General features: G+C 44.7%; 1 protein-coding gene across 6 annotated transcripts in view; it reads left to right on the forward strand.

Moving 5' to 3' along the window:
- The window catches only part of DAAM1 (dishevelled associated activator of morphogenesis 1), a 113,580-nt gene that overhangs the window by 26,682 nt on the left and 59,884 nt on the right, over positions 1–27,014 (forward strand). For 4 of the 6 annotated variants that reach the window (XM_075614797.1, XM_075614801.1, XM_075614800.1 and 1 more), the window contains exons 1-2: positions 14,151–14,369; positions 26,587–26,807. In XM_075614797.1, coding sequence (XP_075470912.1) covers positions 26,625–26,807 — 183 coding nt within the window. In that variant the 5' untranslated portion in view covers positions 14,151–14,369; positions 26,587–26,624. Of the gene's footprint in view, positions 1–14,150; positions 14,370–26,586; positions 26,808–27,014 lie in introns of those variants that run through there. The other 2 variants (XM_075614798.1, XM_075614799.1) reach the window with 1 other exon arrangement.

Consider the following 27,014-nt stretch of genomic DNA (forward strand, 5'->3'; position numbering starts at 1 on the left):
ACTTGAAGTATTTCTGTACATCTGTGTTACCGCAGCAAAAGTACTGTAGTGCTGAAGAGTATTCTAAAAAAAAAACTCTGGGGCAATTACCAACAAGACCCAGGTACATGCTGGGTACATGTTGCAATATTTCAGTGACATTTCTGCAGACAGACTAATGGCCCATCGGATTAGCAGCAGGGGGGCCCTGGCAGTCCCATTCAAACTGAATGGGACTGCCAGGGACCCCTGCTATTAATCTGATGGGCCATTAGTCTCTGCAGATATGTTGCCGCATGTACCTGGATCTTGTTGGTGATTTCGCCAGATTTTCCAAGACAAGTTTTAGAATACTCGTCGGTGCACCTGTAGGTAACGCAGATAGAATTGAAGACCTATAAAGCACCAATACATAATGGTACAAAGTAGTAATCGTGATCTGCAGTAGGGCAGCTAATGACCGTGTGAAAAAACTGCAATTGTGGAGCAAATTGTTCTTTGTGTGTATTGTAAGGGATCTGAATTCAACGTTTGGTGTTTAATAAGGAAAACCACTTATTTGCAGTGCTCACCGTGAGCAAAAACGGGACCTGCGTGAAGTTATGGCGTTAAATGTTCAAATTCTGTGTGCATGGTGAATTTTAAATACGGTCACTAACCCACTCGATCAGCTCCAGTAACCTGCCCATGCTGTGCTTGTTTGATAAGGTCTTTAATATGATGGATTTTAGGGTATGGACACATTTCATATACAGGGACCCTCCACTTGTTACAGGAATAAACTGTAGTGTAGTGTCGATCCGTGTAGAACTGTCTTGTATAATATAATATAATAATGGTCCATTAAACATGATTGTAGCATCTTTGTAATAATACCAGCACATTTGTGACTGCCTAAGACAAGGGAAGGCCAACTCCAGTCCCCCACCCTGGCCAGGTATTGGGGATATCCCTGCTTCAGCACAGGTGGCTCAGTCATTCTGACGGAGCCACTGATTGAGCTGCCTGTGCTGAAGCAGGGATATCTTAACCTGACCTTTTGGTGGCCCTTCAGGACTGAAGTTGGCCACCCCAGGCCAAAGACCTCCTCCTCATGGCTCTGGTATCTGCTCCGGTAGATTAAATTAATCTTGTGCATTGATTATCCCTGTGAGTTGAGGCAGCAGGTGGAATCGCCACAAATAATCAACATGGTAATCCTGCGAAGTGAGGAATCCAGCGGTAACATTGTGTGCAGCAAAGCAGGTGAACCTGGTTTCAATCCACGTGTCCTTGTGCATTACGCACCATAAATGAGATTGTAAGCAGTATGTGGGTAGGGACTTCGGACTGAAAGAAAAGCTTTTGTACTGTGCTATGTACACTGATCTAAGGCCCTGATCCACAGCAGGGCGCTAAGCTTTAACACGCCTCGGCTCCCATGCATATGAATAGGGGTAAAGGCGAGCTAAAGCTTAGCACCCTTTTGTGCATCTGGGCCCAAGTATTCTTATTTTCTGAATGAGGGTGGAAGAGTTTGGAGGTGCCGCATATAATTATACAGCGCATCTGTCTCCAAGCTGGGGAGGGTTTCACCACAACACATGTAAATGTGCTGTAAAATCCACTTGCGTTGTATTATTAATGTATAAATGATACCATGAAGCTGACTCAGCCATTTTTCAGTGATCATTCCCTAAAGCATTTCCCTTTTTGTATTGTCTCAGATCATCAAATCCTAATATTAACCTTTTTTTTTTTATTATTTACATTGTGGGAAATGGTAAGGAGAGGGAGATATGGTTGAAACTTTCAAATACACTTAGATTGTAAGCTCTTCGGGGCAGGGACTCCTTTCCTTAATGTTACTTTTATGTACGAAGCTCTTGCTCCTATTGTCACGTGTGTTACTGCTGTAAAGTTTTACGTACATGGATGGCACTAGATAAACGCGCTCTCCCTCACTCCGCACTCTCCCCCGCTCCGCACTCTCCCCCGCTCCGCACTCTCCCCCGCTCCGCACTCTCCCCCGCTCCGCACTCTCCCCCGCTCCGCACTCTCCCCCGCTCCGCACTCTCCCCCGCTCCGCACTCTCCCCCGCTCCGCACTCTCCCCCGCTCCGCACTCTCCCCCGCTCCGCACGCTCCGCACGCTCCGCACTCTCCCCCGCTCCGCACTCTCCCCCGCTCCGCACTCTCCCCCGCTCCGCACTCTCCCGCCAATAGGGTACGGTAGGGAAGTCTATTTCTAGGAAAGAAAAGTGATAGAACAAAAGGTCATGCTCTAAGGATGGAGGGTGGGAGGCTCAGGGGAGACGTGAGTATTCACAGAAAGGGTGGTGGATATGTGTAATCACCTCCCAGCAGAGGTGGTAGGAGTGAATACATTCGGGTAATTAAAAACTGATTGAGACAGACACAAGGCCATCTTAAATCCGAAAGCCAAGGATTATTGGCAGACTAGGTGGGCCGAGTGAATCTCATCTGCTGTTAAATGCTGTATCATGTAGGCTGATAAATAACCTGTTTGTCGAGTTAATTTCACACCTGTGAACATGTAATCATAGTTTTATAATGTTAATTAATTACGCTCGGGAGACATTACATCACGGCAGCCTTGTGATTACTTTGCAAGATTCCTCACTTCCGCGATCATAGAAAACGACAGCGATTTGGAATCCTAGGACCATATAGAGTGTTTCTGCCGCCACGCGACAATCCAAGCCTGTGAATTTTCTAACTATTTATTTTTTATTTATATAAGGCTGGAAGCGGGGGTCTCCGGAGCTCCATCCCATTAATCTCCGCTCCGGTTGTCCCCTGACTCCAGTGATGCTTGCTTCCGAATTTGGTGCTGGTAGCAGCTCTCGTTGGCTGCCATGGATCACGTGCTGGGGGCCAATTGGAAGCCGTGACCTCATTGGTGCGGCTTCCTATTGGCCAATGTGATGCGGGAGCTTTAAACTTTAAAGCTCAGCCAGAATGGCTCCCGGCACCTATGGAGGAGGTAAATATCTCCGGAAGCAGGGGGCCCCTAGACATGAAATTAATAGGGTTCAGCTCCTGCTTCAATACTATGTAAACATTTGCAGACTTGGATTGCTCCCTTTTTAAAGTCCTTTTCGTCACTGAAAGACTTGGGCAGATATGAGCTGTAAAATGAGGCTACACATGTTCTAAGGCCTCGGGCATGGTAAGCGCTTATGCGCTGACCGTGCTGAGGCGTGCTGCTGCTCTGCACTGAGCCCCTGCAGCCGCAATGAGAGCGGCTTTAGCAGGGGCTCGCGCACGCTTGGGGAAGCGTGTGTCTCACGGAGGTTTCAAATTTGTCGCTCACCAGAGCACAGGGTCGGTCACGTGAGCGGTTCGCCCAATGAGGGCGAACCAGCTCTGTGACGTCACTGGCCCGCCCCCAGTCTTGCCCACGGACGGCGCGCTGTGTAAGGCCAGGGAAAGCACCGCTTTCCCTGAGCCTCAGCGCGCCTCCGCCCGCATTAATTCACTATGTCCCAGGCCTTATAGATCATAAACGTTGCTACATTTTTGCAGATGAAAGTTGTCCCATACGTTGCTTCTTATATTAAAGCTGCAGACCAAGCAATATCCTATGTGTGTTTTTATTTTTGTGTTTTTTTTTACCAAATCAGTTCTGTACTAAGAGAAAGTACTTGTTGCATTTCTCTTTTTAAAACAACTCTGAATTACATTTTTAATGTATTTATACTGTAACAAGCATTTTTGTTTCTATAGCAACCATTTACAATGTCACATCCCCTTCCTCTTCTGAAATAGCCTCTGGCACACACCCCTTTTTGAGCCCTGCCCGCTCTCTAGCAGTGCACCTATTGTATCTGGTGACTGCCTGGTCACATGATCTTCCCCACAGATCTTTGCATCTTTTGTCCTCTTCTGCTGCACTGACAGCCATTTAGTGAACCCCCGAGCCGAATCTTCGCCGATCGATCACAGGAGAACAGATTGATCAGCAATTTAACTAATTACTTATCATTGTGTGGATTGTATTGATGCACATATTAAAGGAAACAAAAACAAAAAAAGCAGCTTGGCCTGCTGCTTTAAACACCTTGTCTGCTATATTATGTCTAGCAAATTTGTTTATTTTCCACCCCTGTTTGCGTTGTCACCGTTGATTGGAATCTTAAACCTATTATTTGACTTGCAAAATAAATATGCACGCATTGAACCCAAGGAGAAAATATTCAGGTGTAGGCATGTTATTCAGATTATGTCAAAGCGATACAAGGTGTATTCAGACAAGGTTTATTTAACGTCGTTGTACATAAATAGTTGCATCGTTGATTAAAAAAAAGACATCTGTACATCAAGCTTAAAATGTATTGGGTTGGATACACATTGGCGTTTCAGAAGAGAGAAACGCTCATATATATTGTGCAAATGGCTTCTATTTACTTTCAAGGTTACGGTTCTTATCTGTATACTTCATGGGGGCACAAGATTTTTCGGGGGGGGGGGGGCCACGGGCGGTTGCAGAGGCCCCGCGCTCGTCTCCCCATCGCGTGAGGCCTCTGCAATGTCTCCTACTTTGTCTTCGGCAACGCGGCGTCATGACGTTGCAGGGTCACATTACCATGCGCCGAAGACAAGGAAGGAGGTGGGCGTGAGCCGGTGAGAGCAGGCAGCGGGGAAAGTTTGCGCACCCCTGCTATACTTGTTAGTTCCATTTTTTTTTTCTGCTAGTGTTAAAGTATGTTCTGCCTGGTGTCCCACATTTTATAGGTAAAATCCCAGACCAAGCTGACCAGGGCAGAAACATGTCTACAATTTGGACCCAACTTGTGAGTGTTGACTACATTTAATAGAGTTCATTAGCCACCCGCCTTCACTGTCCCGCCAAGGCGGCTCCCATAATGCCATATATATCATCAATACCAGAGGCTTCCAACTGTTTGTTTTTTTAAAGGAACTATGTGGAATTCTGAGGAAACCCCAACCCTCTCTAATAGCGCGTCTGAGATCGGATGCATTGTAAGGAACCCCAACCCTCTCTAATAGCGCGTCTGAGATCAGATGCATTGTAAGGAACCCCAACCCTCTCAAATAGCGCGCCTGAGATCAGATGCATTGTTAGGAACCCCAACCCTCTCTAATAGCGTGTCTGAGATCGGATGCATTGTAAGGAACCCCAACCCTCTCTAATAGCGCGTCTGAGATCAGATGCATTGTAAGGACCCCCAACCCTCTCTAATAGCACATTTGAGATCAGCTGAATTGTACATTTTTCTGTATTTGGTACAATTTTCAAATTACCTGAAAATTACAGGGGACCCTTTAGGGATCCCCGGGGAACCCAAGTGTACCTAGGAAACCTGGTTGAAAAACACTTGAACAATAGTGACCTGCCCCTACTTCCCTTGTTGGCAACTCAAATGTGTGCTTGAAGCATGATTACATTTTGTCTACAGATCAGTTCTTTTTATTAAGTTGTGCATAAAATGCTTCATTATGTGGGAGCGGAGTGGGGATACCCTTTAAACCTCTGCTCTATTATCCTTCGATTTGTTTGATTTGTTGATTTGAACTCGATAGGATATTTATAGGGCCATTGTACATGTAATCTGCTCGCACATTAAATCGCCATTGAGGCCATTAAAATGACCACCGTGTTTTAAATGGAAACTTTGTGTTATTACTGAATTGCTTTTTCTCAAGATGCCTTGAAAAGATTTGTACAGACTATATTACAAATAAATCGGGAGCTGTGTGCCTCTACCTCTCACTGGCCCCCTGGCCTCCTTTTTTGGAGGTGTTTCGGAGGCACCCGCATTGTAAAGTTACCATGAAAGCGGTTTCTATAAGGCCGCGTGTATAGTGCCGTCGATGGCGACACGCCGTCGCCGTCGCCACAGGCAAAAGTTATATTTCTCCGGGCGGCGGCGGCGCGGGTTTCCGGCCATTTGATTGGTTCAAGGGCCGTAACGTGAGGCGACAGCCCTTGAAAAATCTAATTTTGCCGGCTTCCATTTTGACGTTGCATTTTGACGTTGCTCCATCGCATTGTCACCGTCGCGCTTACTGTAAGCGCACGTGGCGGTGGCGGCAATGCATTTGTTTTCGGGCGAAGTTCCCGGCACTATAAGCGCGGCGTAAGTCACCAGCATCTTGTCTGAATGTGTCTCATTGGCAGCCAGGCCATCCTCTGCAAGATGGAACTGGCAGGATCCTATCTGTACAGTAGTATGTGCTCTGGTTTCTGTTATCAAAGCATTCCAGGATTTTCATGTCGTTGGATTAACCCCCGTTATTTCTGTCTGCTAAATGTTCACAAATAGGGATTGCGCGCGTCTCCTGGGCAGTTTTTCCTGATCTGCTACTATCTATTTCATAATATGTTTTGGTTCACAGCCAGAAACTTTGTGCTGTCTGTAGCAAAGCAAACAGATACGCGCTGTCGTCATTGTCTTTATTACACCAGCGCTTATCCACGCATAGGCCCATATTCTCTAAGCAGTGCTATTCCAGAAGACACCTGGAGACTCCTCCATAGCTCCTTCAAGTGAAGGGGTTGTAGCGTTTCTTCTGGTGCTAGGTACTTCATGGGATAGCTGTGTTTAATAGATATGGGCCATAATGTGTTTTTTGTTTTTGTTTTTTTGATATAAAAAGTTTTATTAATCCATTCTAATCTCTGGGGCAAATGAAATAATGACTTGTGAGCACAATTAAACGTCTCAGGTCTGCAACCCTGCTTTTCACCATTATCTCCTAGCATGCAGTGCTTTCACTGCAGCAAGGGATTCTGGGGAATGACATGCAAATGAGCAGTGTCACCTTTTGCTTCAAATTCATTTTGACACGGACCCCCTTTAGATGTATGCCTGCCGCATTACACCGCTTTTAATCGGAGTCTTATTTTATTCCAAAATTACCCCAATTAGTGTAATTTTTGCATCAATGTATCTAGGTACTGTACTTTGCTCCGGGTTTGATCTATGTGCAATTTGGGAAGGGTTAGAGGCGTTCTCCAACCCACGTGTTACAATGTGATGTATATGTTTATATAGCGCCACTAATGTAAGCAGTGATCTACAGCGTTCTAATCCAGACAATACGGGCAGATAATATACCAAGTTTTACAAATGCAGTAAAGAGGAAGTTAAACCACGGGGAATTAGGGAGTGCCGCTCTACAGAGCTTACAATCTAAACTGGATAATGGGAGACTTACAGAATACAATAGGAGCAAGGGCGGTAGAGAACCTATTTAAGGGTGCAAATAAGTGCATCAGTAGTGCGAGGCGTAGCCTCAGGTTTAAATTAAATTAACCAAGTCCTTCATTAGAGGGGAGATCTCAGGTGGGACTTGAAGATCGGGAGGGATGGGGATTGCCGAATGCTGTTGGAGTAGGATCTCCACAGGTAGAGAGCCAAAAGTGAAGAAGGCTTGAGACGTGCGTGGGAGATTAATGGGTCAGAGAGGCGGCTGTCAGCAAGGCAGAAGGGAACAGGATAGGTGTATAGGAGATCGGAGCTGAAGTGGAAGCTGGGGTAACGGAATGTAAAGTATTGAAGGTGAGTCGTCGAATTTTATATATACAGTAGTTTGATCAAGAGCCATTGAAAGGATTTTAGGAGGAAAGGGGCAGAGATGGCGTATGGCAGGGGTTCTCAACGCCAGTCCTCTAGCACCCCCCCTCCCCCCAGGTCAGGTTTTAAGGATATCCCAGGTTCAGCACAGGTCGCTCTTATCGAATCAGTCGAAGACCTGAGCCTCTTTGCCACGTGGGCTCAAGCAGGGACTGATTGGGCCATCTGTGCTGAAGCTGGGATATCCTGAGAACCTGACCTGTTGGGTGGGGCTTGAAGACTGGAGTTGAGCCCCCCTGGCATATAGCGTCGTTGGTAGATACACGCGTTTTGAGCTGTATTGTGACAGGGGAAAGGGTGGCTTTTGTCAATGTTGCATGTCGTATTCCGTGTGTGCCAATTGTCACCTTATATAAGCAAAATCTGCAAAGTCTCCGGTTACATAATCCTCCCCAACAATTCACTTCACGTGTAGATGTGTAGGAGCGTTTTAATGTATCTGGTTCAATGCAAGAAGAAAATGGTGCAGTGCTTCCTAACGCTCTTTTCTTTTACATCACCCCCTGTATTTCTTAAACAGATTGTTTATTCTCATTCCGAGCCCAAAATGGCACAATTAAGAGCGCTTTAACATCTGCGGGATTTATCAATGTTTCGCTCTACTGGTACGTTGATGAATCTTTTCCTGCAAAACTCAACGGAGACCCTCCATTACTGTGCTAGATCTGCCGAAATGTCACGTCTGGACAGCACTCCAGATCTGCTTGTTAATGGGTTGTTCCCCATTTGAAGTTTCCATGGGCCCATGCGAGCTTTTAATTGTGAAATGCAAGATTCAGTCTGTTTGAAGAGCTCTTGTAAAAAAAAATAATAAATAAACGAAACCATGAGAAGACCAATTTTCCATTAGTGGAGCGTCTGTGCAAAAGCTAAAATAGTGGAACAGAGCCCAATAGTTTAAACCTGGTAAAGAAGACAAAACGTATTGGACCCCAGTACCCCACTGTCAAGGTTCCTTACCTTATGTTGTTGCAACAAAATTATAAACGCACAGCTCCAATGGGAGAGCGACATATCTATTTTTTTTTAAGGGAACTTTGCACACGTCTAACAGAACTACCCTACATAGGTGTGTATATATGTATATATGTGTATATGTATAACATACATACAAACATACATACATACAGTGGTCGACAAATCACCAAAAAACCTACTCGCCGAAAAAAAATCTACTCGCCACCTAGTACCACACGTGTGCTGCTTGGCAATAGGAGCTCGCCACAATGTTAAATCCACTCGCCCGGGGCGTGCAGATGTGTGTATATATATTTATGTATTTATTTATTTATTTAATGTTGTGCAAACCTTGTTTTTATTCATGTACACTGGTCTCAAAATTGCCTTTTAGTCCGTGGATGGATGAACATCCATCCACAATAGTCTGTGGCTCTCCATTTACCGCCTTTCTATTACATACGGGTGTATTAATTCTGTAGGCATCTACATACTCAGTTGGAAAAGATCCTCTAGATAAGGGGCTGCTCATCTCCAGTCCTCCAAGGGCCACCAACAGGTCAGGTTTTAAGGATCTCTCTGCTTCAGCACTGGTGCCTCAGTAATTTTGATTGAGCCACCTGTGCGGAAGCTGGAACATTCTGAATACCTGGCCTGTTTGGTGGCCCTTCTGGACTGGAGTTGAGCCCCCCCCCCCCCCTGATTCAGATCACCAGATTGGGGAAATAATCCTACATGTTGCCGTCTTGTAATCCTTTTTCTCACACTGGGCGACCGCGAGGCTGGAATCGCTGTAAACGTGTGTGGCGCACCGCGCCGGATTTCTTTTGTAACATATGAGACCTGAAAAATGTTTTTGCCGTTTTTTCCAACGAGTCATACGGACATATTTCTTCAGCAGCGCCCTTTGCAGGAGGCTCGTCATTCAAATGTCTTTGTTAACCACTGTTTTTTCTTCTAATGACTGGAGCCAATGATGGGTTGTTGCACGTTCGGAGACTTGAACACGGTAACACTGCAGTTTTTCTGTGAGCTTGCAAAACACACCCATTCCACGGGGCCGAACCGGTAAATTAGCTGAATGGGGACATTGCAAAAAAAAATTATGGAAAAGGCACTTTCACCAAGAACAGAAAATGTCAGAAATTATAAATGAAAAACCGGCACATTTTGATTACTTAAACAGCCAATATTTTCTAGGGGTCAAATTGTTCATAGATTGTGTAATTTTACTCAAATGTATTTACCCACTACAGAATATATCGTACAAAAGACAAATTGTATACAGTATTTGAAAAAAAAAAAAAGGTTATTTCTCCGCGTTAGATGACCGGCCGTAGCTAAGTAGGTAGAAAGGAGGCAGGCACACAGCCTTAAAGCTGCAGTTCAGTCAATATCCTGCATGTGTGTGTTTTTAATAAATCAGTTCTGTAGTAAGAAAAAATACTTTTAGCATTTTCTGTTTTAAAAAACAACAACTTTGAAAGACCAATTTTCTTGTATTCTATTTTAACAAGCATTTGCTAAGGCACTGCCCCTTCATGTCCTGTCACAAGCCCTGGCACACCCCTTTGTCAGCCCTGCCCTCCCTCTTGCACATGTCAGTGCAGGAGTGCTCATGAATATTCATGATCTTCCACTGGCTGACAGAAGCCGATGAAAAACATATCCCATATCTAAAGACGTCGCCAAATTTCGCCGATCAATACATGGAGAACGAATTGACCGGCAGCTATACCGTTCTTTAGGTAATTAGAGATTGCACACATAAAACTATTGAATTAAAAAAAAAAAAAAAAAAGACTGAACTGCAGCTTTAATCAGCAAAATGAAACCCCTCACCTCGGGAGAGGCCGCGCCGAAACGTCGGTTTCTTAGGCACATTCAATTTCATTTTGCTGATTTAAGACCGTGTGCCTGCCTCCTTTCTACCTACTGGACTACTTTGGGGCATCAGGATCTCCCTGGACTCAGCGCACCGGCAGCTAAGTACCCCCCTATTTACCAGTGTGACGGAGTGCGTGCACTACCTTCTTCTCAGGCCGTAATTAAGCACACATTAAATGGCATTGGTTTCATTACGAATCGACTTTTGTGCTCGGTTTGCGCAGATTTTTTTTTTTTTTTGCAGAATTGTGACTAATCTTGAACGTTAAAGAACTGAAAGAAAGGTTTGTTGACTTAGGAAACAAATTGGAAGTATCTGGTATGAACTGTGAATTGAAGGTATTTTTTACAGTGGTGACAGAATTTAGCAGAGCTCTACAGAAAAGCAATGCAAACATTCCCACACACACTTAGAATTAAGTTGAAAAAACAATTCCATATCCTTCTAAGAACATGGGTTATTCCCGCTGTCTAATCGTGGGTGTAAACTATACAGTATGTCCATATTTAGAGGTAGTGCGGATTTTCTTACTAGAAGTCAAAGTTTGATGTATGAGACTCTGAAAGATTAATTGTTTCACGGGGTTAGCTACAACTTAAAACGGTTTAGCATGCGGTCAAGTCACATGTAAGCTATTCTGATAACTGTTAAAACAGGCAGGTATTCTTCTTTACATAACGTCTGGCTCGTGGTTTTACTGGGAAAAATGTAATACAGATATATAAATGTATATTTTAACCTGGTCCCATTTACGCGGTGAAATCCTGGCAGCACATTACCAGTTACCATGTGCTGAAGTCACAATGGAACGGTCGTTGGCATTGCCCAATGAGTTCGTCAACTGACTTGCACAAGAGAGAACTGAACCACTGGAAGTTGCTCAGGCGGGAGGGGTCACCCAAGCTTGTGCCACATCTGGGGTTTAAAAAAAGCCAAGTTTTGTCTTCTCTATAGTTCATGAGCCTGCACGCCACGCTCAGTATCTACTAACCAGGGCTGGGCCACGCCTGTCTTCAAGGGTCACCAACAGGTCTGGTTTCAAGGATATCCCTGTTTCAGCACAGGTGGCTCAAAGACTGAGCCACCTGTGCTGAAGCAGGGATATCCTTGAAATCTGACCTGTTGGTGACCCTTGAGGACTGGAGTTGCCCAGCCCTGCACTGTACCCTTTCTGACACCCTGTCCTGTTATATACATCCCTGGGAAGCTTTTTATGAGATAATTCCAGAAAATGTGTTTGTATTTTTGAATTTCTCAAATGTTGAAACCCAGGTTATTCCAGCTGCCACTTTCTCTAAAGGCTTCGTCCATAGTGCAGGCTACGTAGCTTGCGCCGAAAACAAACAGTAGGACGGCAATGTAATGGTAGTCGTGCACAGTGTGCGTGCGCCAGCGCGTGCACATGCATTACAGGGAGAGCAACGTTTTGCAATACAAACAAGTTTGTTTTGCAAGCGCGTTCCACTGTGGACGAAGGCTGCGGCCAGGCAGGGAGCGAGCGCGCTGGCGCTTGTGCGCGGTGACGTCGCGCACTCTGCTCGGCCAGGCGATTTATGGCCAGCTACGTACGTGTGCGGGGGCGCGGCCATGACGTCACGGTGCTGGTTCACCCTCGTTGGGCAATGTGTTTCATTGCGGCCAGCGTGAGCGCGCGCCCACTCAGCGCCACCCTGGGCGAAGCCTAAGGCCTCGGGCATGGTCAGCGCCGTGCTGAGGCGCGCTTACGCTCGGCACTGAGCCCCTGCAGCCGCAATGAGAGTGGCTTTAGCAGGGGCACGCTTGCGGAAACGTAATTTTCGCGCTCATGGGAGCGCAGGGCCGGTTATGTGAGCGGTTCGCCCAATGAGGGCGAACCAGCTCCGTGACGTCACTGGCCCGCCCCCCGACAGCGCGCGGTCTAAGGCCAGGGAAAACACCCGCTTTACCTCAGCCTCCGCACGCCTCCGCCCGGCATCACTCACCATGGACGCAGCCTTAGGCTAAGGCCCCGCTCCCTCAGTCAGCGCGCCCGCACTGCAGACAGACAGGCGGGGCGCTGACAGACACAGACCGCGATATGCGGTCTGTAGGGAGCCGGGAGGGGGGCGGGAGTGGGAAGAGGGGGGCGGGCTCTGATCGTGGTGCCGTCCACCCCCCCACACACATACACATACATACACACACATACACACTTTAACAACCCGCAGCTTCTTCCCTGCTCCCCGCCCAAGGCGCCTCCCATCTAGCTCCTTTCCTCCCCATTGGCTGACTCGCGTACCGCGTGACTCGCGTCAACGCCGAAAATCACTAGATTCTTGCAGCATCGGCCGGCTGAAGCGTCACAGTACGTAGTCAGCCCTGCCGGAAGGGGGCAGGGACCATTCGGGCAAGGGTCTGGTGGTCCGCGGCCGCGCGCCTCGCCGGCCGCAGCGGGTTCGCAGCCTTACGCTTCCGCTCTCTTTACTCTCTTTGCTCTCTCAGATTTATAACAGGAGCACCAAACGATTGCCAGCTTAGGTTAGAATGTAGAATGATACATTGTCACATGATTTACATATAAATACAAAGGGGGGAAGTAGTATTGCTGCTTTTAAAGTTCCTTTCAATGTTGTCAATCCAGATGTCTTCTAGTTTACTTCAAAGAGTGCAGTTTCAAACCGGTACTTTAATCTCTATTAAATTCTACAAACTACAGGGTGTTTGTCCGAAATGAGTTGAAATGACTTTCGCTCGGTTCACTTGTGTTGCATATCCTGTGTGGGTATGCCAAGTAGTCCTTTAATATCCGAAATGCTTTTGCTTCTGGCATAAGTATTCCGTGTCTAAAATGAGCACACACAAAAATCAGATGTCGACAGCCAGTTACCAAAATCCGTGAGATTTGGGGGGTTCTGGACCCAAAAAAGGGCTTTAATGGTAAAATACTGAATTATTATTATTATTTATTATTATTATGACGTCATTGGAAATGTTTCTACTGCTGATGCGAAAAAGCAGCAACACTCAGACCTGCAGCGCGAGTTGACATGTCTGAAAAGGAAATTATTGCTGAAGCGGACGTGTTTAGATGCATGCAAGTCACACTAGTTCGGTTCAGACCGCAGCTATATAAAATAAACAAAGATGCCCAAAGGCACCTCCAATATGTCACATTATTTAGTACATTAGTATACCTATTTTCTATTTATTTTTTTCTTCATAAGTATGGGTCATTTAATTCAATCTATTTCAAGTCTGCAAAGGAGTGAATGAAATTACCCATATTTGTGAAGATAAAATATAGAAAAATATTATTATAGTAATGTACTAAATAATTTGACATATTGGATGAGCGTTGGGGTGTCTTTTTTTGTAGTATACTTGGTCAACATAATATTGTGGGTCTGATTTTTGAGGTGTGTGTGTCTGCATTGTCTTGTCTGCCTTGTGCACACGTGTGTGTGACTGTGTCTGCCTTGTGCACACGTGTGTGTGTGTGTCTGCATTGTCACGTCTGCATGTGCACACCTATCGTGTGATGTGTGTGTGTGTGTGTCTGCATTATCATGTCTGCCTTTTGCACGTGTGTGTGTGTGTGTGTGTGTGTCTGTATTGTCACGTCTGCCTTGTGCACACCTATGGTGCTGTGTGCAGCAGCTCTCGGGCTCGTTGCCACAGAAGGCTTTCCTCTTGTGGGCTGGCCTAGCTGACAGTGTCCGATGAGGGCGGTGCCGTTCACAAGAGGAGGAGGCCCGGCATACCCCCTGCTTGAATGAAGAGGCACATCTGTGACACTCTGTGCGTCGCTGATGGAAGAGAAACTGGAGGAACGTGTCGCTGGGTTTTACAAAGCAAACATCTGAAATGGAAAATGGCTGCTGAAATGTGACCAGTGCTGGTGCCTCCCATGTTGTTGGGTTTCCTTGGAAGGAATGTGCTTAGTATGGATATGTAACCTGTCGTTGCATGCAGTCTTCTGAACAGGTAAAGAAAGGAGATTACCAGGCATTGATTACATACAGTTACAGCTCACACACATACACGTGTGTGTGTGTGTGTTTATTTCTATCAAAATATGTCTAGAGAATATAGATATATCCGATATATCTGTAACAGAGATTTGGCATGTAGCCATTGCTCCTAGGAATTGGGATATTCTGTATTTTAGGAGAGAGATATACAATTTTTGAAGGACGCTCCAGTCTTCCCATCAGTAAATGCCTCTGGCCACCCTGGAGCCTTATTTCAATATGTTGGAACACTGGAGCGCATTGAGAATTCATTCATCGCTGGCATTGGAATAGAATTTTAGGGATGAGAAAATAAAATGTAATGTTTCTCGTTTTTTTTGCTGCAAATGTGGACTGTATTCCACGAGTTTTGAAGATTTGTCTCGTTAGACACTAATAATAATTTATTGCCGATGTGACAACTCTCACTGTGTTTTCTGCCAGTGTCACTAATTTGGTGTCCGTCTCACTGATTTTTAGTCTTGGCAACCTGCAGATTTCACTGCAGTCTTACCTATGGAAAGCAGAACTTTTACATTCAAATGCAATATTTGTATGGTCTAGAGCAGGAGTGCACAAACTTGCTGCCCCCCCCCCCCCCCGCCAGCTCTTCTCATGATCACGCACCCTTTACCTCCAATGGAGCGTCAAGTGATGCAGCGGGGTCATTTGACGTCACGTCTCCACGGTAACGGGCATCATTTGATGCCGCGTTGCCATGGAGACGCTTGGACAAGAACCGTCAAGTAAATTTACAGAGGTCTCGCGCTCTTGGCGTAACCGCGAGCTCCTCCCCCTAATAAAGTCTCACACCCCCCCAGTTTGCGCACCGCTGGTCTAAAGCAGGGGTGGCCAACTCCAGTCCTTGAGGGCCACCAACAGGTCAGGTTTTCAAGATATCCCTTGAGCTTCAGCACAGGTGTTTTAATTAGTGCCTGTCTGTGAATGATGATTATTAACGTGCTGAAGCAGGCATATCCTGAAAACCTGACCTATTGGTGGCCTTTGAGGACTGGAGTTGGCCGCTCCTGCTCTAGAGCCACCAAATGTCCACATATTTTGGGCTGGAGGGGGGCGGGGGGAGGGGGTGGTGATATCTGTTAAAAACAACATTTTCAAGATTTATTTTTCATGGCCTTATCAATGGCTGAAATTACACATTGTGGGCTTGGCACGGAACAAGAAGTCTGTTACCATGGCAATTATAGTAGCTACATTTCATAATGATGTAGTCAATGTTTAGTGCTGTATAATTAAAGAATTCAGCAAGTCTCCACGCCAAATTAATTAGAGGCTTAACTGGGAAAACTCATTGGTGTGAGCAATCTCTTACTATTGTACTGACTCAGGATTAATAATAAAATGGTGAGCAGTGAAATGGAAATCCTCTCATTCAATAAATCACGGGTTAAAGCGCAAAAATGTCATTGAGTGTGGAATGTATTATTCTCGGCAAGAGACCTGAACATTAAAATAATACAGTCATTTCATTAAAAGCTGTAAGGGAAGGCAAAATTACTCGACAATCCTTGACATTTTCTCCTAACGGTTTGACCTGTATTCGTCCTATTTGGACAATGACCGTTTTTAACTTTGTAGGCCTTGGTGGAAGCAAAGTGGTTAAGTTAATGGTTTGACCCAATTTGTGCTGTAATGTTTAGAACAGTGATTTTCAACCGGGGTTTCCTAGGAACCCTTGGGTTTCCTGGGCATCCCTAAAGGGCTCCCTGCAATTTTCAGGGCATATGAAAATTGAATCAAATACAGAAGAATGTACAATGCATTTGATCTCGGACACAATATTAGAGCGGGTTGGGGTTCCTCAAAATTTCACACTATAAAATTATAGGGTTCCTGAAGCTAAAAAAAAGTTGGCAACCACTGGTTTTGGTATTCACTGCCTTTGGCATTCAAGGGGTTATTAGGGAGAATATACAGGCCACTTTTCTACAAACATATTATTTACTTTTACAAAGTAAATGCAGCGTTGATGGACCAGTACTATTGTCTCAACCAAGCTAATTACAGCTCTGGGACATATTAACTTCCCAACCTCCTGGAACAGAACATTTTCTCAAGGAGGAACCATATGGCTGCCATTTTGGCCCCATTCTGGTGACCAATAGAAATCTGTGACATCATTGGAGTCTATTTTTTATTTTTTGTTGAATTCCAGTAAATTAACCTTTTTTAAATCTCCGAAACTTGGGGCGGGGTAGTGTGGAAGGAGGGGCTGCTTTAATGTATCATTTAACTACACTGTAACAACTTCTTAAATAGTCGAGTCTCATGCCTCAACTTTAATGGTTTCTGTCCACTGCAAAAAAAAAGAGGCATGATCATTAGGGCGGGGTGAGTTTTTTATTGTCACCTTGCTCTTGTAAACCTCTCACTCGGGTAATCCCACAAGGAGGAAACTGTAGAAGAAGGTAACATCTTTCATCTGTCACCGTGGCTGATTTACGTCTTTGCTGATTGGATCCTATGAAGAGTAAACCAGTCCAACTCCTGCTTTAGCCCTATTATTTGCTGTGAGTGTTGGTCTGGGTCATTGTTACTTCAGAGTGGAAGAGACCTTCCAAACAGGAAGGGTGGGACCAGGAGTTCTTTAATTTTCAGTTGGGCGGTGGTAAATGTGAAAAGCCTGGGAAACTGGTCAATTTGCCAGATCAGCCCTGAGAATCCTACGTTGCTGATGTCACGGAAGCTTTCCGTGAATTAAAAAAAAAAAACCCCGTTTGCTTTTTCCTCAACACTTAAAAATAGAGATCCCATCCAAACCTGCGAAAATAATGTGTGAAGGTTTCTTGTAAGCCACGCAGTAGCTTTGAAGAACCATTGTAACTATTTACAATGACGGTAGTCCATGGACGCCTTACGCTCTTACGGAGCCTGAACGCATTACTTCGGCAATAAAGGGGCTAAAAAAATAAATAAAATCGGTTAATTTTTTTAAAATAATTGTTTATTTCTTAATAGTAAAAAGTGTGGGTGCCTGTTCTTATGTAGAAGTAAAATCTTGGGGGTATATTCAGGGGTGTATGGTGTGGTGAGCATTGTTACTCACTTTTTAATGTGTTGGGTTAGGGGTGGCCATCTGCAGTCCTCAAGGGCCACCAACAGTTATATCCCTGCTTCAGCACAGGTGTCTCAATCAGTCCCAGCTTCGGCACAGATGGCTCAGTCTTAGATTGACCCCCTTGGCTGAAGCAGAAATATCCTTAACCCGACCTGTTGGTGGCCCTTGAATACTGGCAATGCCCACCCTTGTCTTAGGCCGCGTTTTAGTGGCAGCGACGGCACGTGCAACAAACCTCAGAGGCCGCCCATAGAGGGCGCAACCGATTCTTGGGAAGACCAACACTTGTCTTTGTCGCTCGACGGCTGGGTTACGTGCGCCGTTCAGCCAATGAGGGCGAACCGCTCGCGTGACGTCACTACCACGCTTCCCCGTCGCCTCAGACCTCTGCAGGTTTTGCGCGAGCGACGCGACACGTGTAATGTCATGCGCTCCGTCGCGTGCACGGCAACTATAAACGCGGCCTTAGGTGAACTGCCCATGATTTCTCTGTGGTAAAACACAGATGCAGTTCTCCTCGGGATGTGTACGGTATATGCTCTCCAGCGATCCTGTGATTTCCATGGAAAACCAGCCTGATCCGTAAACTTCTTGTAACGGTTGTAAGTAAGATAATAAAAAGTGGCTGCACCTAGAGCCCATTCATATAGAGACGTTTTATTGTGAAACTGGGCTCTTTATCTCATTGCTAATTGCTTGTTAAAATACATGGGAAATAGGGTAAAACAGCAGGAAACACGTCTTCTGAACTTTTTGATGTTGAGTCAAACAATACAGATTTGTCTGAGGGTTTCATGTTCTCAGGGCATACAGTATGTACATGGGATCAGCGTTAGTAATGTTTCTCATGGGATTTAGATTAGGAGTTTATTTCCATTACCTCCTATATTGTATATTATAATTTTATTTAGGATAAGCAAATATAGCATTATTTTTGTTAGTGCAGAAGTCATTGCGCTTTTGTGAGGCATTGTTCTGAAACCGTGCAGTATAAACTAGCATCTACTATTTTCCAAGAAATTCATGTTTTTTGTAGTAACCTCATTTTTCAAGGCAAATTCCAATTTGCTATGACTGAAAATGCTCTCCTGACTGACTGTCTAGTTTAAAGCTTTTGGTCCAGCAGGTTACATAGTTACATCGTAGATGTTACATAGTAGATGAGGTTGAAAAGATATACATCCAAGTTCAACCTATACTAAATTTAGATGACAGATACTTTATCCTATTTCCGTACTTACATTATATTGATCCAGAGGTAGGCAAACAAAAACCCCAGTGTCATATCATCCAATGATATCCCATAAGGGGATAAATAAATTCCTTTCTGACTCCAAGAATTGGCAATCGGATTTCTCCCTGGATCAACATCCTTCCCATGTTTACTTATTTGGTATATCCCTGTATACCTTTCTTTTGTAAAGGAAAGGTTGAAAACTCTTTAGCGAAATCCGTGATAAACAGTAGCTAATTGATGTTGTGTTTTATTCTATCACACACAGATGTTTTCTGTAGGACTTGTACCAACTAGTTTCGGCATGGGCTTGGGAGCTGGTAGGTTACGGCCTTTGCTTACCCAAAAATATTTGCTGCGCCAGCTTGAAGAAAATCCGTTTATGAAGGATATCAAAAGTAATGACGGGGAACAGAGCAAATGGATATTACTAATAATAGTTAAGGTGTATATGAGCAAGTACTGTAAGTTATAATAACATCTTGTGTAGACTCCAGAGTTATTGATCAGGTTCTCCGTATTGGCTGGTTGCGTTACTCAGGATGCAGCCAAAAATTATTTTTTCAATTCAAAAATTCACTGGCTGGAAAGGCCGTTGCATTTTTCACTCCATGGTATTTTGGTGCTTATTGATTGCAGTTGTTGGCAAATTATGGACAGGGGTCAACCTAAAACCAATGGGTGGGATATTGGGCTCTTTCTAATGAAGGCAGTTGGAGGGAAGAGTAAAACTCGCTTGCGGCACTAGGATGCATGTAGATCCAATTCCTTAAGGCCTCGGTCCCGCTGCGTTCGGTGGCGCGGGCGGCCACACGCGAATTCCCCACCAGCAGGGGAATCCTGCGGAGCCGGTCCCGGTCCCCCCTGGCTGCACAGCTTACTACACGCTGTGGTGCGTCAGCCGCTATGGGATACAAGAGAATGGTGTTCCCTAGCGTTGACGCGTCACGTGGTGTGGCTGTGAGCCAATGGGGAGGGGAGGCTTCGGGAGGAGGAGAGGCTTCGGGGAGCGGGGAGGAGTATGGAGTGACAGCAGCGTGAGTGCCTGTCTGTGTCTTTGTGTGTGTATGTGTGTGCCTGAGTGCGTGAGTGCCTGCCTCTGTCTGTGTGTGTGTGTGTGTGTGTGTGTTGCTTTACTTACCCGAGCCGTGGAGGGAGGGGGGGAAGAGTAGCGGGTCCCTCCGCTCAAGCCACGCCCCCCCTCCCGCTCAAACCTCCCACTCCCGCTCCGGCTCCCGCTCCCTACAGACCGCATATCGCGGTCTGTGTATGTCAGCGCCCCGCCTGTCTGCAGTGTGGGCGCGCTGACTCTGGGAGCGGGGCCTTAGGTTACTGCGATATCCTGGAGAGTGCAAGTCGAGGCTGTAGAAGTTTCTAATTAGCCATTCACAATTGGGTCAACAAGCATTTGGTTTAGACAGAGGGATGTGCTGTTGGAAGTGAGTGTGAAAATATATTGAGGATTTATTTTTTATTTTTTTGCAGTGACTATAACTTTACCAGAAGGAGATATGAATGTCCCTTCAGGATTCTCTAAAATGTCTCCTTTTTGCTTACGGCGTTTGCCCAGTAAGTGGGAATTTTAGCTACAAATCTGTAAAGCATCCGTGTAGCAGGAAGAGCATATACCTTGCCCTGCTTTTATTTATAGCAGTACAGGCATACCCCGGTTTATGGACACTCACTTTAAGTACACTCACGAGTAAGGAAATATCGCCCAATAGGCAAACGGCAGCTCACGCATGTGCCTGTCAGCACGTCCTGAAAAGCAATACCGGCTCCCTACCTGTACCGAAGCTGTGCGCACGCGGGGAGACTATAGAGCCTGTTACAAGTGCGTTATTTACACCAGTTCTGCACGTATAGGATGATTTGCAGTACAGTACATGCATCGATAAGTGGAAAAAAGGTACTGCTTCACTTTAAGTACATTTTCACTTTACATACATGCTCCGGTCCCATTGCGTACGTTAATGCGGGGTATGCCTGTACTTTTTACTGTGTTGTGTGGGATTATTTCTAGACTCCTTTCGGAATGTCCTTTAATCTGGAAATGATTACAGGAAAAATACTTTTTGTTGGCACTTTTTCTGTGTATGGTGCAAACACATTCAGCGAGAGTAGGACAGCCGCTCAGTCTTTAAGTAACAGATGGTAGGGTGCACTAGGGGTAAATTGTCAAGAGCAAGGATAGTTCTAGGCCAGAGGGTCACTCCAAAAGTGGAGAGTAGCCCGAGAGAAAGCCCCCAATAACATGCACTCCGTAGTCTGTAGATGGGGACAAATAAATTGGGGCTAAGGACCAAGTGAGGGTGAACAGTGGCTTGTGCATAATGCAGCCACACAAGGGTAGTGGTAAAGCGTAGACGGCCCAGAAACGGGTATTGTGATACCAGAGTTGCTAATGGAAGGGTTAAAACAATTTTAATGGGGTACTATGGACTATGGCTAAAATAGTCGGGCACAGGGACAACAATACAAAATAACACAAATGTAAAAGTACACTCAAGGAGTGAGCGCAATGCCTATTGGCAAAAGCCACATATGGTCTGTGACTTGACTGGCTGGCGCTACCTTCTGTGTGACAGTACTATCTGTGAAAGCCGCAAGAGTCGGGCGGTCTGCGTGGTGGTGTATGGGCGAGGGACGGCGCATTGAGTGTAAGCAACGGACAGCTGCTATGAAATCCGGTGAAAGTTAGCCGTGTGTACCACGAAGGCTAAACATAAGTTGTGGTAAAAGGCAATTGGTCCAGTGGAGCTCCGGTGTGCAGACTGCTTAGTTTTTGTCGGTAAGCAAATCTATAATGCATGGGGTGCTTATATATTATTGAGAACACACTTTCCCTTTGCAGTGTTCCTAAAGGAAGTGGTTAAATTACCCTACATCTCTAAGAGAACAATCTGCCCATGGTCACTGAGGGACGCACATAGAGGCAGATAGAAACTGAATGTTCAATAACACAGAATTATGACAAACTGGGACATTTTCCATGGTGCAGAACAAGTACAACAGCAGTTGTATGATACAGGGGAAGCGGGGAGCCCTTAGGGTATCACTTTCAGTTTTGTCCACCGCTGAATAGAATGGAGCACAGAGCCAGTGGTTTTAAATAAAATATTAACTTCCATGCATTATTAATATCATTTCCACTCGGCTTGCAGGTCTGTTACCTTTTTAAAGTTTTGCATATCTCATTCTTGATGCAATTACAGCTCCTACTGGCCCGTATGGAGCAAGAGCAGCCATATTTAATTCAAGATAGATTGACAACACTGACTGCTAGGTCTGCGCCGAAGATAAAAGAAGGCATTTTAAATACAAGAAGCAAAAAGTGACACTGAGCGCTCATTTGCATGTCATTACCCAGAATCCTTTGCTGCAGTTGACGCACGGTATACTGTATGATTTATGGGGTAAGGCAGGTTTGTGGAACTGTCTGACGTAAGAACATGCCCATACAGTGTTAATCATTGCTGGAGGGTTTTTTCCCTTATTTTCATTTTTTTTTTTTTTTGTTACTTGCCATAACTTTTGTAGCTGGTACAATGACCCTCCTAAATTAATTGAATCAACAAGTGTTGTGATTAAAAAAAAAAAAAACTAGTGTTCTTATTATGAGCAAATTGCATAATAAGCCATAAACCCTAGTATTTAGACTGTAATACAGGGCACTGACGCATGTTTAGTGTAAGAACATTTTAGCGTGACAGCTATCAAATTAACAAATACATTGCACATAAAAAAAATAATAGGTACTTCACTGCAGTGACACTCAATCTTCACCCCAAACGCCTCCGCAACCAATATTAATAATAACATATTGAGCAGCACAGCTTTGCCGGTCTAATACCGGTCAGTTCTTTCTTCCTCTGTTCTGGCCAATGTTATGTGTAGCGCAGTTTTGATCTTGGGACATAATTATCCTGTGCTGCTTATTCAATTTGAGTAGATTGGCTTATTATTTCACTCTGTGTTTCCCTCCTATTGTTACTCTCAGAACCAGAGCCAGAAGTAATGTTTGATGTAACATGCAGATTACCAGGTGTTTAGCTTTTTCTTCACCGTCCCATCTCCCTCCTCCCCCTCCCTCCTCCCCCTCCTCCTCCCCCTCCCCCCTCCTCCCCCTCCCCCCCTCCTCCCACTCCTCCTCCCCCTCCCCCCCCCAATATGTGCCTACAAATCTTACAGAGCATGTGATTGATGCTTAAAATGTAATAGTGACAGCCCAGATGCAATGACGTGTTAATACATGCAGCACTAATTATCCATGTCCTAAAATATAAACCATAACGGGTACCATTCATGAATGTTTGATAATTTCTAATCCATTGTGACATTTTATAATGTTACCAGCATATATTCAGTAATTGGATTCATATTTGGTTATTTCAGACCTGATATGCATGCAGATTTTCTATATTAAATTCAAAAAAGCTCATTTCAAATAACCATGCAGGATTTAAAAAAAAAAAAAAAAAAACTCTCCCCCCCCCCCTCGCTTCCCCAATGGTGACTGTCACTGTCATCTGCCTCTGCCACCCCCCACAAGTTGGCTGAATGGAGAGCAGGGGTAGGCATAGTCACGGAGCACCTCACAGCCCCCCCCCTCACTCTCCCGCCCCCCTTCTTCGCGCTAACACTGCAGGATAGGTTGCGGTGATGCCAGTCGCGGCAGTGATGCTGCAACGTGGGCGCCAGAATTCCATTTTTGGGCCACCAGACACCTGTCATTTTTCCGTCTCTGCCCATAGATCTGATTTCAAATAACCCAAAGTAGGGGGAATATATCCTGACCCTACAGAACTTGCTTACATTGGAAATGTATTTTAACCCTTTAGAACTGTGTGCTCAATATATATAACTTAAAGCAGGGTTCATTAAATGGTGGCCATGAGCCAAATCTGGCCCCTGAAGGACCATGCAGGGAGGGGCACTTGGGCGGTCGGCTCGTCCTAATTTCACTGCAGTTGCCCTGGCAGCCAGGTGCAATTTTTCACAGACATTCAGTTGTGGGGGGCGGTGTGTGTGTGTGTGTGTGTGTGTGTGTGTGTGTGTGTGTGTGTGTGTGTGTGTGTGTGTGTGTGTGTGTGTGTGTGTGTGTGTGTGTGTGTGTGTGTGTGTGTGTGTGTGTGTGTGTGTGTGTGTGTGTGTGTGTGTGTGTGTGTGATATATATATTTTGCAGGTGTTTACAAATCTAATTCAAGGATGTGCAAGCATGTATTCATCTTTAAATGTATCAACAATTACATTATAATCCTGTTGTGGCCCCTTCTACGACTTCTTTCTTTGGGCCCTTTGGAAAACTAGTTGAAGAGCCCTGATTTAAAGGGGCAATCCAAAAGACGTGTTTAAAAATAAAAAATCGGTTGACCCTCTTTAATACCCAAAGACAGACCACTTTTTTTTTTGCCCCACTTTTCGATCCTCCACCTCTTACCCACATTTAATTACTTGTAACTGCGAGTCCGAGCCCTGGACTAAAACGTGCGGAGTGGAGAGCTGCTGGTTTATGTTAAGCTGCCACACTGATCGTTCGTCTGGCAAGCTGTCTTTGTATGTAGGATGCCTTCAAGCCAGATTTCCGAGTAACCAGATAAAGATGTCTCTGTTTCATTAACAATGGAAAAAAAAGTCAGTTCGGCATCCTTTTGTAATTAAAATATATGTAATACTAGATGATTAAACAACTGCGACAAGCAAGAGAATCTACAATGAAAGAATTCTGCTCAACAAAGATGTAAAGCCCCTGGAACAACATGGTCATTGGCCCACATTTTAAGTAGATTTCATGTTTATTTGCCTTTCAGCGCCTTCCTTTTTGCTAGTCAAGCCTTTCGTATGTATGTATATATATATGCATGTATGCATGTGTCTTTATTTATATAGCGCCGTTAGTGTACATGGCGCTTCACAGCAGTAATACACGTGGCAATCATATAAATAACAAATAATACAAATAACACATAATGGGAAGAAGTGCTTCAGACATAAAAGTAACATTTAGGAAAAGGAGTCCCTGCCCCGAAGAGCTTACTATCTAATTATCTATCCAAGCTCTTGTTGGTATTTTGTCATTTAACATCACCTGGTGTATGGAAAGGCTGATTCTGCCAGGAACTCTTCTAGTCCCCGCGCTTCGTGATCGGCACCCGTATCCATCTCTAGAACTTCGGGTGTTTTTTTTTTTTGTTTTTTTTACATTATTAGTGCTGACAAAAACCACGCCCGGCTCTTCTGTATAGTCTCGGAAACCCATTCCTACATGGCAACGTGTCGTTCCTCCTGGCTGTCCACACAATATTCCGATTTCTAGCTGTTTTTGCCACCTGCTCTCGCCATTGTCTTTCTAACGGCATTACCAAGTATCAAGCAGCAGGTCCCTCCGGCTGCTCACCCAGTGCCAGAACATCATCTCGTTCACACCTGTCCCACGGAAACCAGTATTACCCGTGGCTTCCAGTGGGTCAGTTATGAACTATATGCATTACTGGGTTTTTTACTATCTCCTGAGTAATATATTGGGGCAATAAAAGTATAAATATACGGCTATAGTAATGTTGACCAAGTAATCTTTTTTTGCCTTGCTGGCAGCGCATGATAAAGGAAAGCACTCATGGACTCAAACAAGTTTTTGACATTTTTTTTTTAACTGATTTTATTGGAAAATAATGGAGTGACTTAATTTGTCTAGTACTGTACTGTATTCTAGTATTTTTTTTTTTTATTGCTAGTATTCCCTTTGCTCTGGTGACATGGAAAATCATACAACTAATGATGAATTTATTCAATAATCATAGCTTAGGGGCTCAACTCCAGTCCTCAAGCCCCCCCCCCCCCCCCTTCCAACAGGTCAGGCTTTCAGGATATCCCAGCTCCAGCACAGGTGGCTCAGTCCAAGACTGAGCCACCTGTGCTGAAGCAGGGATATTATTAAAGTTAAGTTTATTTTTATTTTTTTAAATTTCTTCCCTCAAACCAGATTGCTATCGATTAATCTTTAGGGGATCCTTTCTATACCCGATATCCGTATCACACCGTGGCGACATATCACATACTAGTCTCTCTCAGTACCCTTACTATTTGAAGAGTTGGCTCACTAGGTTATTCAGAGTGTATATAATTGGCTACTCTTGTCTCTCTCCGTCTTTGGAGAGAAACACTTCTTTCTTCGCTGCTGAAGCATGGATACCCTGAAAGCCTGACCTGTTGGTGAGGGAGAGGTTGGGCTTGAGGACTGGAGTTTTGCAACCTTGCTATGTATGATTATTACTTGTATGATTTTTTTTTTCCCATTGCACCAGAGCAAAGGGAATACAAGCGAAATTAAGCCATTTCATTATTTCCCACTAAATCAGTAAAAGAAAAAAAGGGAAAACACTTGTTTGCGTCCATAAGTGCTTTTTCTTTATCATGCGCTGCCAGCAAAGCAAAAAGAGTACTCTGTCCACATTACTATAACCTTCTATTTATATTTTTATTGCCCCAATATATTACTCAGGAGAGGAAAAAAGCCAGTAATTCATAAAGTTCATAATTCATTGACGTGGGTTTTTTTTTTTTGTAATGTGAAATGCACGTGGGTTTTATTTCCCGCTCTTTCTGCACGGTAATGATTTCTTGTATATATTTTTCCGATCTTCCAAATTCAGGTAAAACATTAATAGCTACGATATACATTTTGTCGGATGAATCCATTACCATCATGCAACAGGGACTGGTTCAGAATGTTTAAAAGGAACGCACCAGCAAAGCGTTGACAGCCATAGGGCCTCTGTAATAGCCAAAGGGTTCATCTATTCTCCGTCAGAATTTATTTATGTGATGAGCAGGAATATATATTTTTTTTAATTATTTTTGTCATTTATCTCGCCTAGGATTTCTTAGGTAGAGGCGACCAATAGAAACGCGGGCCATGGCGCCAAGAAAAAGAAGCAGCCGCGGGATCTCCTTCATCTTCTGCTGTTTTCGAAGCAACGAGCACCCAGAGATCACATACCGGTTACGAAATGACAGCAACTTCGCCCTGCAGACTATGGAGCCAGCATTGCCAATGCCTCCATTGGAAGAGTTGGACACCATGTTTTCGGAGCTGGTGGTAAGTGTCGTTGGTCACAACCACTGTCGCTGCAAGATCTTCCATCTATAACCCCTATACGGTCAGAGAGGTCAGTGGTACAGTCATGGGCAAGGTGCATCAGGCTTCTGGCCATGAACAGATGAAAGGTACAGCTGAACTTACCAACCGATGTTGGTCCTAGATTCAGTAAACTCCGTTAAACTTGTGTTAATATCGCACCTAGTC

The sequence above is a fragment of the Ascaphus truei genome, chromosome 9, assembly GCF_040206685.1.
Source record: "Ascaphus truei isolate aAscTru1 chromosome 9, aAscTru1.hap1, whole genome shotgun sequence".
Taxonomy (NCBI): domain Eukaryota; kingdom Metazoa; phylum Chordata; class Amphibia; order Anura; family Ascaphidae; genus Ascaphus; species Ascaphus truei.